The 18,340-nt window shown below is 41.0% G+C and overlaps 1 protein-coding gene across 2 annotated transcripts in view; it reads right to left on the bottom strand.

The window, feature by feature from the left end:
* The window catches only part of LOC114666528 (E3 ubiquitin-protein ligase TRIM39-like), a 31,722-nt gene extending 20,620 nt beyond the window's left edge, over positions 1-11,102 (bottom strand). For both annotated transcript variants that reach the window (XM_028821426.2, XM_051920034.1), the window contains exons 1-4: positions 10,999-11,102; positions 7,439-7,487; positions 5,226-5,641; positions 91-186 (exon numbers count right to left, since the gene is read on the bottom strand). In XM_028821426.2, the coding sequence (XP_028677259.2) occupies positions 91-186; positions 5,226-5,641; positions 7,439-7,487; positions 10,999-11,091 (654 nt within the window). In that variant the 5' untranslated portion in view covers positions 11,092-11,102. The remainder of the gene's footprint in view (positions 1-90; positions 187-5,225; positions 5,642-7,438; positions 7,488-10,998) is intronic.
* Positions 11,103-18,340: the final 7,238 nt, after the last annotated feature.

The following is an 18,340-nucleotide window of genomic DNA, read 5'->3' as shown; positions in this document are numbered from 1 at the left end:
AGTTGTTCACACTCATCTCAGAGTTTTACAATTTTTTAAACTAGACCTTAAAATGGAACCATTATTTGATGAGCACACGTAGCGTCTTACTCTGATGGACTTCATTTGCTGCTTCAGGTCATGTATCTTTATCTTCCTCTTGTTTATGTTCTTCTGAATTTCGACCTGTGAATCAGCCAGTTGTGTCTGCAAAAAAAAACAAAAAACGAGGACGTTTATGAAATGTCAAGGCACTACAAAGCCATACGTTGGCAACATGTTGATCATAAAGCGTCATGGAAGTCATGCAGATAGGAGAAAGCTTAAAACAACGTATCGCAACCTACCGGAGGCAGCCCATGACCCAAAAGTTGGTTGCAGCCCAGTGGTTGAGAGATGCTATTTTCTGTTGTTGCTACTGTCTGTAATGGTAGCAAGCAGCAAAGAGTGTCACGGCAGGTCACCAATCTGGCAATCATGCTTATCCCCCCCACCCCACTTTCATGATTGTGCTCAGTTCACCAAGGAGGAAGTATTCTGACAATCTCACTCCATACACCAGGTGTGTCACAAAGACAATTACATGATATGGACCACCAAGGGGGTGTACCAGTTACCCTACCCAACACAGGCAGACGCGAGACACAAGTTCTGTCCAGCAGACACCTTTATTTACAGTGGGGCAGCGCTTTTCCTACGCTGCCGACTACAGAACACAGTACACAAACACAAACTACACCGTCCTTTCTTTCTTTTCCTTCTTCTTTCTCTTTTCTCTGCCTCCACTCCTCTCCCGGCAAGTTTTGTCTTCCTCCTCCCATCTCTGGCTCTCTAAATGGAGGGAGGCGGCCCCTTTCATGTTGCTCCTGGGAGGGCACCAGGTGGTTCATTAGAGTGACCTGGAATCACTCCCAGGTGTGATAGGAGTTCAAGAAAAGGCTCTGCAGCTCCCCCTTGTGGCCCCCATGGAACCCAACAGGGCTGCACTAAACTCCAACTGCCAGCGTGCCCTGAGCCGTACAGGAGGGCTGCCCTCTAGCGTCCTAGAGGAGGTAGTGCCTCACATATGCTGTCTCCCCCAGTCCTACCATCAGAGGGGCATCCTGGCCAGGCAAGGGCCCCGACCATCCGCCACAATGAGAAAATGTGAGTCACAACACCAAAAAGGTTGAGAAACACGGGTCAGAAAGGTGAAATACATTATTCTAGATCAGGGGTCTCCAATCTCAGTCTTGGAGGACCACAGTGGTGGCAAATTTTTGCTCCAGCCAATGTCTACTTTAGGGGGCAGTTCCTGCTATTAATGAAGTGAGATCTTTACTTCTGTGTTTCTCTATATTTTCATCCTGCCTCCTCAAGACATTTTGATATTTTCGATTTTGTTCTTCTGAGGATGTTATTAACGGCAAGTATCCTCAGTCTGGTTCCTGGAGGGCCGCTGTGCCTCTTGATTTTCATTCCTAAAATGTTCTTGATTTTAAGTCAATCATTGCTACTAACATAAAAAAATTTTGGGGGGCTCAATTTTATTTCAGACATTATGATTCACAACCTTTCATTGCTTCCTTCACCCTCAAAACTGATTCATTCAGATTTTTAATGGATTCCTGTTTTCTTAACTTGTTGCCAATTTACAAAGAAATCAACAGCTCAGCATTTCCACCAGTGTGTGGTCATCCTGAAATGACTTTTTCATTGTAGCACTTGGAAAGGAAACGAGAAAAGTGAAAGGCCGAGACATGCTAACCTTGTAGCAGGGCTACAACTTAATGGACTCCAATTCCCAGTTGCCCCGTGGGTATTGCCCTGATTGGACGTCTGCAACAGGTGCAGGGGCTGCTGGGGACAAGAAGGCCTGGCGGAAACTTTAAAAGAGAGCCAGCTAAACAGAGGAGCACCGTTGTTTGTTTGTCAGCACTGTCGCCGTTTGCCAGTATGGATATTACATGGTTGTCCTGCATTACTGTTTTATTGGATTTGAGTTTTGTCTCATGCTCGTCTGCATCGTCTTCATTGGAAGGAGTGCTCCAACGCATCTCAACATGAAACATTTCGGAAACGGTAGAACAAACTTTATATTTACCTCTACAGTTTACAGGATCTGCGCCCTCCCAGCTTCAGTTGCATCCGTTACATGGGACTGACTCATGGCCATTGTCGTAGGTGTTTATTGTTGTATTTGTTGTCGCCATTGGGGAAGGGGAGGGGATTCTGATTATGTGTACTTTATATTTATTTTCCATTTAATATATTATTATTATTAATTCATTTATTTGATTTATTGGATTTTGTGTCTCTGTCTGTGAGTGAGTGTGTTCGGGCCAAGGCTGGGTGCGTTCCTGGAATCCCCACTGAAAAAAATAAATAAATCACTGTCCCCTCGACGGTGTGAATCTGAGAGGCACCAGACCGCTATAACCTGCTTTGCTAAATGAAGCACCATAATGACGTCATGTGAAACACAATAATCTACAAATCTGAAATGCATGTCAAGGCAGGATGAGGGTGTAGAATAAAAGAACACATTTCATTAAGAAAGGGAATTGACTTTTAATATGGAGACTGGCTGGAGGAAATAAACGACAACCACTGTGGGCCTCTGAGAGATTGGGGAGACCTGTTATAGTGGCATGCCCCCCAGTTAAGTGCCACTTCAAGCAGCGCTAAAGATTCTGACAAACCAATCATAAATTTGGGTTTGACCCCTACATATCCATATGGATTCAACTACTTTATACTAGCTCATAAGCCTGCATTAAGAACATGAATTTGGATTACATTAGATTAGAATGAGACACTCGACAAGGGTGCCCAGTATCGCCAAAGCTTTTTGCTATAGCCATTGAGCCACTGGCTATTCATCTCCAGACTAAACCAGACATAAAGGGGTTATCAGAGACGGACTCAAACAGAAAATATCAACATATGCAGACAGTATGGTGCTCTTTAGACGTGTTAGGGGAATCTCATAAGATCTCTGGACTCAAAATAAATTTAAATAAAAGTGCTTTTCTCAGTGAATTCTCTAGCACATCATACCAAACTGGATATTTTTTCATTTATAATATCAAAACAGCTTAAATATCTGGGGGATTGCCATCACTAGTAAAAATAAAGATATTTTGTCAATACAATTTTGAAAAAATAAAACATGATGTTAACTGGTGGTCTATCCTCCATGTTAGCAGGGAGAATTAGTACTGTCAAAATGAACATCCTGCATAAGATGCTATATAGATGCTTTGAGTACTGAGAAAAGCGCTATATAAATGTAATGAATTTATATATTTTATTGATTTTATATATATATATATATATATAAGATGCAGGCGGTCTCGTGGTTTGGAACCCCTACAGATTTTATTTTTTTTCTCCAGCTTTCTGGAGTTTTTTTTTGTTTTTTCTGTTCACTCTGGCTATCGGACCTTATGCCTTTTCTATGTTATCTAATGTTGTCTTATTTTAATTTCTTATTTTGTCTTTTATTTTTCTTTTCTTCATTATGTAAAGCACTTTGAGCTACTTTTTGTATGAAAATGTGTGATATAAATAAATGTTGTTATTGTTATATCCATTCCACAGTGGCCCTATATACATCATTAAATCATACTTTAAGAAATCAGACTCAATCATAACATTATTCATCTGGAAAATTAAACAGCCACCTATCCAAAAAGTGACTCTACAAACGTCTAAAGCAGAAGGCGGCATGGCACTACCCAACTTTCAATTTTTGCACTGTGTGGCAAATATACGCATAATAAAGTATTGGAAATTGGCAGAAATGTACGAATATATATCAACCTGGTTTGCCATAGAAATCAGACCTTGTTCTAAATGTTCATTGTGGGTGCTAGTCTGTGCCCTGATCAACACTAAGTATTGTCAATTTACCAGCAACCCAGTTGTTCATCAGTTATATAAAATATGGAACCAACGCAGAACACATTTCAAGGTAGAGAAGCTCATATCTGTTATTCCTACACAAGTTAATCACCATTGCCAATCTTTTCAAAAACTACTCAGTATTAACCCATGGAAATCTCTTGAGATTAGAAGGCTTTTTACCTACATATACAGTAAATTAGAAATTTTGTTTAAAGATACCTACCCAATTTTCCATAACCTCACATTCATCCCTAATATTATTCTTAATGGTTGCCCTCATGCTGTCACACACCCTACGATTCACACTGGAGTTATTAGTCTTATGCACCTTATTTGACTGTTTTTTCTTTTGCAGCTTCTTTTTTAACACTGAAGAGTTTTTTTATTTCCTCCTTATTCCAAATTTTGGGGTGTACCCATCCTGCATTATATGTAAAACATTTTTTAACCTGATCCACTGCTCCTCGACAGTATCCACACTTAAAAGCTTATCCCATTTCATCCTCCTTTGCTGTGACTTTGCCGCATTTGTTCAAAATTTTCCCTACCAAAGTTAAACTTAACAGCTTTAGACTTTGCATCCTTGCTTTTCTAAAACACTGAGAATTGTATTATATGATGGTCACTTGACCCTAGTGGTTCAATCATCTCTACACCTGCAACTCTATCCTGATTATACAAAATATTAAATCCAGACAGTCGTCACCACCGCCTTGGTGTTTTAACATACTGTGTTAAGAAATAGCCACTGATTACTTCTAAACATTCCTGCTCCTGTGCTCCGCTATTTGAAAGGTTAACTCAGCTAATGTTCAGGTGGTTAAAGTCCCCAATTGCTATAATAAACTTGCCTTTTTAATATTATTAAACAGACATGCATTGAAGTTACTGTCTGCATTGGGTGGCCTATAACACACTCCTAAAATAAGGTCTCTTTCCCTAATGCTTTCCAGACAAAGCCAGATGTCCTCACTAAGATGGGGCTCATCATCCAATTGAAGAGTAGGGTTTATCCCGATGTCTTGGCTGAATGTACCATCACGACTTTATCCTTTCTGGCTCTCTCTTCATCACCTGTCTCTAATTGACTAACTATCTCACCCCTTTGCCAAGTAATAGATAACGTGTGGTAAGCATAATGATACAATAATGTCAGCTGTTGCATCATCCAGGTGGGTGTTACACATTGGTGGAGGCTAAAGTGGTTCCCTTCTGTCTATGTAAAGTTCTATTTAAATGTAATTAATTATTAGCTGATTTTTGTTTCACAGCTTCTCCCTCTCCATCCCAACAGTACACCCATCACTTTTAAATGAGAAATGACTAACCAGAACGACATTCTGCATGCTGGCACTTACCATGAACGTGTCAGGGTCATCCAAGGAGTGCATCCAGTGGTTGACATCCTTGAAATGTTCCTTCAAATGTCGACTGCAATAAGATGTTAGGCACTCCAGACAGGACTTGATAGCCTTCTGCTTTCCAACAGTGCAGATGTCACATGTGACTGATGTGTGTTGCCCGATCACACTCTGCATTTTCTCTGATATTTCTGCCAAAACGATGTTCCGATTGAGTGTAGGTCTTTCTGGAAATTCACTCTTGCACAATGGACAGAGAAAGACCTCTTTGTGGTCCCAAAAGTGTGTAATGCATTCTCTGCAAAAACTGTGACCACATGGGGTGGTGACTGGATCGGTGAAGACATCTATGCAAACAGAACAACTAAGCTGGTCTTCACAGATCATAGTGTCCTCCTTATGAAAAGTAATGGCTGAGGAGAAAAAAGCAAAGGAGAACATTTAAAGCCCCAGGAGAGGAGCTCAAACTGTGTGACATACAGTATGTGGTGTGCCTGTTATACTTTTCCAACTTGCTTTAAGCCCCCTATGGGAATTGAACATAACAGAGCTGGTCAAACATGATGACATAGGCGGCCACCTAGGCTGCTGTCACCTGAGGGGAACCATTTATGACAGTTGAGGGGTGTGTGATCCAGACACTGAGGGGGTGACATTTATGTCACTCAGGCAGAGCCTTTCTGTCCTCCCCTGTCCTGCTTATGGGCATGAAGAGAAGCCATTGTGGTAACACAAAGGGAGCGCATCCCGGACACTAAGGAAGACCACCCACCCCAGGATTAACAGATCCTGGATGTATACGCAGCTCAAAGACAGTTGAAAACCTGTCTTAGGGCACAATGGACTAACCCAATGAATAACTTTGTTGACGACCGGGCAGGGAGTGGTGTCTCTGAGGTTAGGGATCTGCACTAGCAATCGGAAGGCTGCCGGTTCGAATCCCGTAAATGCCAAAAGGGACTTTGCTCTGTTGGGCCCTTGAGCGAGGAAGGCCCTTAACCTGCAATTGCTGAGCGCTTTGAGTAGTGAGAAAAGCGCAATATAAATGCAAAGAATTATTATTATTAATTATTATTATTCAACGTCCAGGTTGGGTCCCCCTTGGAGTTTTACTGCTGTTAATATATGGGGGGAAACGGGGATACCCTTTGGAGTTTTGCCATTTGGGCAGCCATATGTATTCTTTGGAAACAGCACAAAAAATTGCACACCACCAAATCAATTTTTTCCCAGGTGCAAGGCTTTCACAAATATCCCGATTTGACGTGAAAACTGCACATCTGGCAACCTTGTCCACCCCTGTCCCCAAAGTCTAATAATACTGAGTATGAGTTATGGACATTGAGGGCCCCTGTTTAAGTAACTCAAGCGGCATGCACTTCACACCTCCCTCCTCCTCCTGTTATCCACACTATTGACACCAAGGGGTGCCGTTTTGGTTACTCAAGGGCTCAGCATACCCCCCCCCCCCCCCCCCCGACACCCACCTAGGTCTCCATATGGGCTTCGATTTGCACTGGGACACAGATAGCCATCCCTAGAAAATAATGAACGTTCTATTACCTAAATGCTAGCCTTAAATTAAATGGTCATGATGTAACATATTTCAATTTATACATGTAAAGTTTTGAGTACATCAGAATTTAAAATGTAAATTAAAATAATTAAAGTGTGTAATATAAGTGATTACTGAACGGTTAAATGTTAAACACTATCATGCATGTGAATCAGTGGGTAACCTTTTGTGTCCATCATCCACTCCAGGACATGAGGGGGCGCTGTTGCTGACAGTATTGTCTCTTTTTCCACTCCCAGCTCTGAGAAACCTCCCAGTGAGGGCAACTGACTCCGCCTCTTCCGGTCTGGAGACTGTAAAGCCGAGTCTTTACTCAACTCAGAGGGAGTTGTCTCACTTTGGGAAGAGCAGACCCACCCAACGGAGCTCCGACTTGACCCCGTGACCTCTCTGTAGATCTTGGCACCCTTTGTTAGAAAGACAATACAGCCTATTTGTGCTTTCATTTCCGTTTGTGCCACTGTGCACCTGTTTATTTTTTCTGGGCATCTTAGTTAGTTAGTTAAGACCTGGTTGGCTCCCCAACATTTCGTTGTTAGACTTGTGATCCCTCAATCAGTGACAACATTCAGAACATCAGTCAAGAACTGAGCTGATGTTACCAAAGTTTTCGAAACTGCAGATTCTGTCTTACCTCTGTCAAGGTTCTCTTCTGCTCTGCTCTCAGGCAGCTCCTTGTAAATCTGTTCAAAATTGTAGAGTCCAACATTGTTTAGGTCAGGAAGTGTTCTCATTTAACATATTGCGAAACTTACAAATGTTATATAATATAAAATAAAAAAAATCACATTTTATTTGTCACATGCAGTTATACACTGTACAATACGGGATGAAATGCTTAGTTGCTGAACTCCAAACCTGTGGATTAGAAGAAGAATATAAAAAGACAATCAATAGTAAATACGAGTATTCTATAAATATAAACGGGTATCAATGTATACAACGACAGCATTATAATAATATAAAAATATATACTAAGCAAACAACTTAATATAGAAGAATTAGGGCATCACAGAGCTCTATTCACTGTCCTCATTTATGATACGGATGGACTGTGGACAGAAGCTCCTCCTCAGTCTCTCTGAAGGTTTTCAGGCAGCCATAGCATCTCCCTGACCCCAGCACAGAGAAGAAGTCGTTGTTGGGATGGATGGCATTTCTAATCATTTTCTCTGCCCTGGTCTGACATCTCTTGGTGTAGATGTTTTAGAAGTTTAAGAGAGCACACCCAGTGATGTCCTCAGCTAACTGCATGCAGTTTCCAAACCACCATCCTATCAGGATGCCTACGAAGGTGGATGTGTAGAAGGTCTTTGGTAACTGGGAGGGCAACCTGACATGCCCGAGGTGTTTGAGGTGGTAAAGACGTCGTTGCACCTTTTTCACCAAGATGTCACTGTGACATCACCAATCCTGAGCCCTCCTTCTGACTATTTAAACCTGAGTAGAGAAGGCTCAGCAGTAGGAGATCATTCACTTTGTATTGGAGTTTTTATGAGTGTTGTTATTTTCTTTGAATGCTTCTGGGCTGTTCAGTCCCTATACAGCTGGAGTGGTAGCTTGGTTCACATTATTGGCAGTAAGTTAAGACTCCACTAAGACTTCCCTTTGTTACTAATCCTGTTCATAATTTTTCTGGACAGAATTTCTAGACACAACCAAGGGGTGGAGTGCATCCAGTTTGATGACCTCAGGATTGAGCTCTCTGCTTTTTGCACATGATGTAGTCAGGTTGGCTTTTTCGGTTGCTGAACTCAGGTGCACACTGGGGCTGTCTGCAGCCGAGTATGAAGGAGTCAGAGTGAGGATCAGAACCTCCAAGTCTGAGGTCATTGTTCTCAGCCAGAAAAGGTTGGATCACACTCTCCATGTTGTAAAGAAATGCAAACTGAAGGTGGAGGATTTTAAGTTTCTCAGGGTCTTGTTCACAAGACACCGAAAGAGACAGCCAGAGATCAACAAGCATGTTAGAGTGGCATCAGCAGTTATATGGACATTGTACAGGTTAGTCATGGTGAAGAGAAACCTGAGCCAAAAGGAAAACCTCTCGATTTACCGACCAATCTTCATTGTTACTCTCACCTATAGCCATGAGCGGTGGAAATGAGCTTCCTTCACAGGGTGTCTGAGCTCAGTGGCGTAGCTAGGGATGGGCAGAGGGGGTGGTCCGCCCCGGGCGGCACATTTTTGGGGGCGGAATTATTGGCGAAAAGGCTCAGAAAACTTCACGTGTAAGCAGCAGGGTTCGGAAAAATATCACTCATGAATGAAAAAAAGGCAAATTCTCTAATTTTCATCCACAAATGCTTCAAAAATCATTTTCAGACGGTCCTTCTGTGACGGCATCAGACACGGCAGTTGATATTTATGAGGCAATAACAAAAATAAACAGAAACATTACACCGATAATAATTTCAAGGAAAATAAACAACTAATTCACAATGTATAATTTCGTTTTGTTAACAATCTAAATGCGTTCTTGCTCATCCCCACCTATCACTTGTACACCACACCGGTTCTGGTTTTCACAGCGTAATTATATTAAACTAATAATCAGAACACAGCTTATCAGTGCGTCTATACTATATTCTTGTCTAGTTGATGCTTATAAATAATTATATGTGAAAAAAATTGCTGTTTCTCTGTATATAAATAAATCTATGCAAAATGTATCTTAATTTTTCTCTATACGTCATTTTAATTTTCTATTTAAATAAGTTAACATATTCAGATACGTTGGAGGGCGGCAAGTTGAAGCCCCGCCCCGAGTGGCGCAAATTCGAGCTATGCCACAGTCTGGGCTCAGCATTTGAGCTGAGCTTAAAGTAGAGCCACTGCCCCTCCATATCAAACAGAGACAGATACTCCTGGATGCCACCCTGCACAGGTGCTTTTTGTCACATCCACCCAGGAGGAGACCTCAGGAAGGCCCTGGACACACTGGAGAGATTAGATCTGCCAGCTGGCCCCATGGGAATGCCTTTATATTCCTTTGGAGGAGGTGGCAGGGAAAAGGGACGTCTAGATATCTTTGCTTGGACTGTTGCCCCCAATGAACAGGACCAGATAAGCGATAGAAAAGGGATGGACAGATCTTCTGGTCTTGCTGACTTCTCGCTTCTGTTTAAGGATTACAATTTCTGGGTTGCGTGTTGGGGCTGGTTTGCTTTGGATTGCATTTTAGACAACTCCTTTTGTCAATTTTTGCTCTTTTGAGTATTCTCTTGTAATTTTCTATTTTTGTGAATAAAAATAAAATGTAATAAAAATAAATAAATGTTATGCTGTTATTTTTTAATTCTTATTAAATTTTTAACAAGTATCTTTGGTTTCTTTTCTTAGAGCCTCGTGTTTTTATCGGCTGTGCGGTAGCAGATGCTGCGCGTGCACGTTGGCGACGCGCAGGACGGGGTTTGGGAGTGAGCATGCGTGAAATCAAAGAGGAAAACTGCGCGGAAAGGTGCACGAGCACGAAGAGATCGGAAAAGCTCTGCAGTAAATGAAAGGAGCCGCGGAATGAATGAAACACAAAGAAAGAAAGAAAGAAAGAAAGAAAGAAAGAAAGAAAGAAAGAAAGAAAGAAAGAAGTCTTGAACGTTCCTAATTAGCTGAAGCGACTGGAGTCAGAACCGTTTTTTCTACAATATTTGGAGAAACATCCTGGAATTAATATTTACTGTATGTTAGCATGTGTGGTGTATTAAGATTGTATGTTTGTGTTTTTTGGTATTTTGGAGTTGCCGTAGTTGGAAGCTGAAAGAGTAACAAAAAAGGTGTTTGGGGCATTGTTTAATAAAGAAGTAAAGTTGAGAACCAAAGTTAAAACAGCAGCGTGTCTGACTACATGTAGAATTTAAGAGAGAGGGAATGAGGGACAGCAGGAGAGGAAAGACAGAAGCGGCAGCACAGCAGCCATAGTCACGAGGAAATAATTCTATAGCTTTCCATTTCAGTCTAAACAATTTTTCCTCACTAGATCCTCAAAAGGGATCAAACCAAACTCCATTGTCAAGCAGCACACTGCGGATTTCGCTTTTTCATTATTCATTTCTACTAGCAGGAGAGCGCGAGCTGAACGTCCTTCTAAAAGCACTGAAGAATAGAAACAGGTCGCCACCTGGTGGCAATTTTCTGAATCAACATTGCTATCGAACTGACGATTTAGTTGCTTAAAGTCCGACTTATTTACTACACCTTATTGCCAGGAGTGTCATGTCCTTTGTGATTTGACCTCCGTTTCTGTTGCTTGTATGTGTCAAGCGTTGCTTTCCTTTTTCTTGCTTCCATATTTTGGGAAATTATGCAGGAGTAGGAGCGTGCCGTCTGGAGTAAAATAAAAAGCAAAGTTTACTAGGGATTTGGTGAATTCTGTAGGGTTTCTTAAATCAAGTTGTATGTTATATAGCTCCCTTCACAGACTTTACCATTACAAGGCAATGCAAACAAGAGTATCAGTTCAAAGCATTCAAATGAAAGATTATAGGGAATATAGAATTAATGCACAATGCTGGATTTATCATCAAGGATAGTAAACGTCAAGTTATATAGTGCCTTTCACACAGCATATCAGTGCCAAGCAAACAAGCAAATGAAAGTGTCATGTTATTTTTAAATATTTGAATTCAGGACAAATTACAGGTAATTTTGGAAGTGGTGCCCACTATTATAATTTAGCACTCTGAAAGGTAAATCCAGTCATCAGTTGCGTGTCATATAGCGCCCTTCACAGAGCAAACCATCACAAGGCACTTCACAAAGTGTCTGTTCAGCTTAATGAAATAAAAGATTATTCAATACATTATACATTATAGGGAATATGAAATCTGTGTCTACTATTAGACTTATCGTCCAGGGTGGTGAATGTCAATCTTCAATTAAGTGTTATATAGCACCTTTTACAGAGCATATCTTTGCAAGACACCACATAAAGCAAACAAGAGTGTCATTTCAATGTAATAAAATTAAAGATCATTGCATTCAGAACAAATGAGAAGGAATATGGAGTCTGTGTCTGCTATCAACATTTTCCACCCCAGGAGAGAAATCCACTCTCCAGCAGATTTCATTTAAAATTAAATCTACAACACAACAGAGTGTGCAGAAAGTGAAGGGGTCTCAATCCTTTCTGAATCCACTGCATTTTGATTTGACTCACCAAACGTAAAAATAAAGGGGACAAATAAAGTTCTATCTATCTATCCTGCCGACTACACTAAAATTAAAATCTATCTATCCTGCCGACTACACTAAAATTAAAATCTATCTATCTATCCTGCCGACTACACTAAAATTAAAAATCTATCTATCTATCTATCTATCTATCTATCTATCTATCTATCTATCTATCTATCTATCTATCTATCCTGCCGACTACACTAAAATTAAAATCTATCTATCTATCCTGCCGACTACACTAAAATTAAAATCTATCTATCTATCTATCTATCTATCTAAATGTTTGCCCATGCAGAACCCAAAGTGTTTTCACTTTATTCGTTGTTTGTTTTTTTTAAACATTGCTTTATGTAAAACTAGCTGACATATTTGTGTAACGGGTTGAGGTCAGAAAGCCGACATTAGTGTATTTGAAAATGTTGTCCCTTTTGTCATTGCTGGTTGTCCCATCGTCATCTTCACTCTCTCTCTCTCAATGTCTGCTCTCATGAGTCTCATGAATTTGCTCCTTTTATGTGTAATTGTATTCCACAAGGGTGGGCACCATGAACGCCACTTCTTTCCGTTTGCTTGTTTCATGAATAGACTGGCTGTGCTCCGTGTGTGTCTAAGTAATCACCATAGACCTCAGAGTTAACGTTCCCAGGGCACCATGCAACGCTCATATCTCTGTTATATGCCACGTTTTTATATCGTAGCCCATCACTGCCTGCTTAAAGCTGAGCTAACATTTCAAGATGCCAAGAGCCACTTACCTGCAGGGCAGCTGCCTCAGAGCGATGTCCAGGAATGGAAGTTTTTCCTCTGCCTTAATCTTTTAACGAGAGGGCACTGAATGCATTTCCGTAGTTGGCCTTATCACTAATCACAAACTCAGTATCATAAATCAGACATAAGGAGCCAAACGGGCACACTGCCTGCTGATTGCGAGCATGAAGACTGCAGTAGGTGGCAGTGGAGCCAGCAATGGCAGTCCAGTAGGCCTCATTACGTTGTCGTCAAACTGACTTTTGGAGTTTTCTTCAGAGAGTTCAACCCTAAAAAAGGCCAGCAGGACAATGAAAGTTCTCTGAACAATGCTACCCAGCCGATGTTCTCATTCCTCCTTCTGGATCACTGGCACAGTTTCTGCCCACAGACTGTAAGTTTACTGAACAGCCAGTCCTAGTAATAAAAACTGTTACTGTATGTGCTCTTGCATATGTGCTGTTGTAATGGAAAACTTGGATGGACTGGCATCCCACCCAGGATTCATGGTGTCTCCTTACATGGAGGCCATCATAATAGTTGGGCATCCTGACTTGATGGACTGATGTTCCCTTTCTTGTCAGGAGGCCACAATAATGAACAGACACAGGAGGACTGCAACACCTTTGGTGGACGTTCCACCATTTGGACATCCACAGAATTGTATGGGAGACGCAGTCTTGACGTAGGGGGTCACAGAGCTACTGGAGGGTCCTGCTGGAGACTCCCAGCTAAGTCTGACCTGGAAGAGCTACTCAGCTGTACCTTTAATGTGCCAGGGGTACGTCCATGTCTAAGTTTATAACCCTCCCCCCCAACCCACCTCAGCCAGGAGAGTCGGAGTCGAGAGCCAAATGGGACAACACACACCTGGAGTGGAGGTGGAGGAAGAGAAGGCAAAAAGAGACAGAATATTCAAAAATGGCATTGCATGAAGAAGGTATTTGTAGAAAATAAAAAGTGTTGTTTGAAAGTGTGACTTGTGTAGTTTAGTTGTGGTCTGGGATTAGGGTGTGAGATGCCCCCTAGTGTCCACACTGTATATACTGTATATTGTAAATCTACGTTTCATTCTCTGCCTTCTCCAGGGGCTTCAGTTATAAAAGTTTGCGTGAATTTGAGGCTGAAAATATGTGTACTGCAAAAAAACAGGAAAAAGCATATGTCAAAAAAATAAATACATATATATATTTATTTATAAAAACTGGCGTACGCACATTTCTACGCAGGTTACCCTTTATAAAACACATATACCTTGTAAATATGCATATGTGATCGCACCTCAAATGCCGTCCTGAAACATCCATATATGGAGCATGCTAATCAAACTCATGCATATCCAATCACAATGCTGTTGAAGTTCATTGGCTGGTAGATGCATCGAGACTCCACCCTCTGCATTCAAGAGTATCTGGCTGTGCTCCGCAACAGAGAGTGCAAGTTCATGTACGGCATTATTACACCTCTCCTCTGTGTTCTGGGGGTCCGGAAAAGGCCTAAGGAACCATCATCTGAGCAGGTAGCAGCTATCATCTGGCACATGTAATGACACGTTTTATGTTACAGTGCCCCCCTACGCCTCTTGTAAGAGCCAAGCATAGAGTTAATAAGCTCTAGGTGTTGTTTAGAACAGGTCCCAGTAAAGAGGGACTTGATAAACCCATTTTAAGTTTAGAAATGGGATACGCATACAGTTTTCTGACCGTTTTGAAATGGTTCAGAAATTATAAGTGTTTAGTAACGATTTTAGATGTAACAAGATTAAGCTTAGAACTAAATTTTTCTTATTATAATTTTTCCTTTTTTTTGCTATTTTAATTTTCTTTTTTGTGTGAACTGTTTTACTTTGAAACCTAACTAAACTTTAAAAAACGAAGATATTTTGTCTGTGGAATCATTTCTGCGCATCAGGCTTTTGTTGAATCCCATTTTTTGAGTTAGAGCTGCTGAATTTTGGAAACTTTGGGAAAACGCAGCTACACCTCTATTTGATATACATCAATCGTTGATTATCAATCATTTGAGCTGCACACCTCAAACGGACCCCCCCTGAACATTACATTGGTCGTGAATGAATCAATTATTTCTAGAAAAAAATTGCAAGTTTGGCCTTTGCCACTGCTTTGCAGGTGAAGGGCACAGACATTTGGGAGAGTAACTCAAAATAAAATCTCCGCTTCGAAAGGATCCAGTTCAGGTGGTCTGAACATCTAATTAGGGTGTCTCTGTTCCAGAGGTGTTTCGGGCATGTCCAACCAGGAAGAGACCTCAGGGCATAGGATATACTGGAGATGATGACACATAGCTGGCTTGGGGACGCCTTGGTCTCCCCTCAGAAGAGTTTGAAGAGGTGGTGGGAAAAAGGGCCATCTTTGTAGTAGACTGCTCCCCCTGTAGCCCAGAACTGGATAAATGGCTGAAAATGGATGGATGAATGTTTCATTCCATATATTTTGCTGCTGTTTTTTTTTTTAACTAATCCAAGGAGAAATGCAAGTAAGAACTTCATTGTACCTTGGGCCCATGAACTTGATTTTGAAGTTGGAACAGAAATGTGGGCATTGCTTTGCGTTTTTGACTAAAACACAGCATTAGCTATTTGTCACCTTATCACATCAGGCTGCTTTTATAATCTGTTTTGATAGTAACGTAGCGACGCGGCTCAGCTTGGGCAGCTCAGTCACTTTTACTTTCACTTGGTTGTTGACTCGGCTCTCATTTAGAACATCGGCCTGAACACAAAGCTCTTATCGAGACTCAGGCTGCTCCTTGTGAACACTTTCATTTTTACGATTATCTCACCATTTATGACTTGTATCCCTAGTGATGAAAGAGTTAAACATATGCACAGGGAGCTCCATTTCTTTTAACCGTTTACTAAAGGAACAGACTCCATTTTCAAGAAAAAATAATAATAAAAAAAAATAATTCATTTTTGAAGATTGTTCACAATTCCTGAATGTGCATTATGTGCAAGTGGAAGCAGAGCCAGTCAATCCATTAGGACAACATACAGTAGGTGGCATCCTAGGGCGTCATCACCCGAGGGGTGCTGTTTATGAATGTTAAGGGTTGCATGCACTGGACATTAGGTGGGCACCATTTAGATAGATAGATAGATAGATAGATAGATAGATAGATAGATAGATAGATAGATAGATAGATAGATAGATAGATAGATAGATAGATAGATACTTTATTAATCCCAATGGGAAATTCACAACAGCTGCTGAAAAGGCTGCCACTCTCGGTGGGGCCGGATGTATATTGATATCATCGTATATTTATGTAACTCAGGTGGCATGCATTCTGGAGTCCTACCTCTGCACCCACCGGTCCACTATGGACACCGAAGGGTGCCATTTTGGTAACTCAAGGAGCATATTCTCCAGACATTGAAAGGCTCCATTTGTATTGAATTAAATAATAATCAATCTACTTCCATGGCCTGTGAGGCCAAGTGCTCCATCACCTTGCATACATACTGTTGTGATGTGCAAAATCTGCAAATTTTTATCTAATTTTTCATTATATTTTGCTGAAGACAAAAACAAGATGAACTTAATTACAGGTCACTTGCATGGGCAGTTTAACACCAAAGCATTCTGTTTTCCTGAATTGTACCAATATCAATCACAGTACCTTCTGTTTGAACTGAGCAGGAATTCAGGAGACACCTCAAGCTGTATTAATGATTTTATCAGCTGTGAAGGGAAGGGCACCAAGACTAAACTGGTTTATTGTAGCTTGAGACAGGAGATTCTTAAAACATCAAAAACTTTATTGCTTGAGAAAATGAACGCACAAAAACAGGTTAAAGAATCTGAGCAAATTTATCCATCATATTGAGAGCCAGCCAATCAGGTGTATCTAACAATCATGTGTTGCGAAACCACCACGTAGAAATTTATAATAAATATGCCTCGTCTGAACAGCTGCGTCAGAAGAGGGCGCCAGCAATGTGCGGCCTTTTCCATCTAATCGTCAGCAAAGCATCTCATGAACAACTTCGAGTGGTAGATTACAAACCGTCTGCGACATTCATCCTTGACATCTTTTTCGTAAGTTTTTCCTAAAGACTATATCCAGACTTTACTATCAATCTTATTTTCTATTATACCATGCTGCTTTTAACTTTCTATACTTTGTCTTCATATTTAGAGTGATTCAGGTAATAAGGTAATTTTTATTAAGAGCACCTGGGGCAGGCGGAAGTTTGCCATATGCTCTGATCTGGGAGGTTTATTAAGGCTGAGGGTGAGAGCTCCACCCAATAACAGGGAACAGTACGTAAAGTAAGGCATTCTTGGTTGATAAATGGCCTATAGTCAAGGATGTTGAGCCTTTGTATGTTTGAATATATTCCTAGAGACCAAAGTAATATTTAGGTTTGAGATATATTTAAAACATTGTATGTTGTTCGTGCCGATAATAAGTAAGTCTCTTGAAGTGCTAAGAGAGTGACAAGTTGTGTATGTGTCATTCATAAGGCACTTGTGTGATTGAAAGTGCTACAGATTAACCCGCTGTGTGTGTGTCACTCATAGGGCACTGTTGTGGTTAGGGTCTGTGTGTATGAGTATATCTATATGTGTGTTAATCTTAAGGTGCGACAGTAGACCAACCCGGTAAAGAACCTTGTAACGGCCGACCGCTTACCCGGCTGGCAGCTACACCTCCAAGACCTGTGACCTGGATAAATTACTGAGCCGAATCTAAATAACAAGCCGTACCTCTAACAAATGAAAATTTTCCCCACAATCGACGGTTTAAACAAGCACACAAAAAACAGATGATATGTAAAATTAGGTAATTAATTATATTAAATGAGCAATAACAAGGAACAAAAAGGCACAATAAATATATATATATCCCTCCACCAAAGCAACAACACCATATATATATATATGTACACAATAAACCCTCCCTTGCCCTTGTAACATATAACAAACAACATAAATAACAAAAACTGAATGATATACGGAATGATCGTGAACTTGAGTCCGGTTATAAAAACTGTCCTGAATACGGTTGACTGAACTAGCGATAAATGAGTCGTTTGATTTTCCTGGAACAAAATGGAGCAGCCTCACCGTGAATCCTCGGCGCGTGGTGGATGATGAAGTCCGACCCCAGGGTCTCTCGTGATGAGGGTATTGAAGTAAGTCCGGCGGATTGAAAAACAAACTGGATGAAAATGCGCGATGTGGAATACAGCAGGTACAGATGGCTCGTGGTCGTGAAAATGAAAAGCCTCCTTCTCTCCTCTCTCCTTCCTTTCTCTTCCTGCTTAAATAATCCTGTGACGGCTGTAATTGATTAATAGTGAACAGGTGCTTTCCAGGTTTGAGGCTGCAGTCTTCTTCCATCATCCGTCCCCCTTTACGGGGACAGCATTCACTGATACACACATAAACAGCAAACGGGACAATGGAAACAAGACACATTCAGTACTGACATTTGACAACACTATAAACTATGTAGCCCCGCTACAACCTGATGAGTACAGTTTTCCCTGAAATAAATAGGTAAAGGACTAGCAGAAGAAAATGTCACGATAGCACACATACAAATGTTGTAAGAACTAATGTGGGTGGAGGACAAGAGAGGAAAA

The sequence above is a fragment of the Erpetoichthys calabaricus genome, chromosome 16 (genome assembly GCF_900747795.2).
Source record: "Erpetoichthys calabaricus chromosome 16, fErpCal1.3, whole genome shotgun sequence".
Classification (NCBI taxonomy): domain Eukaryota; kingdom Metazoa; phylum Chordata; class Cladistia; order Polypteriformes; family Polypteridae; genus Erpetoichthys; species Erpetoichthys calabaricus.
Note: the sequence above shows the minus strand (reverse complement) of the source record. Positions and strands in the feature narration are given on the sequence as shown.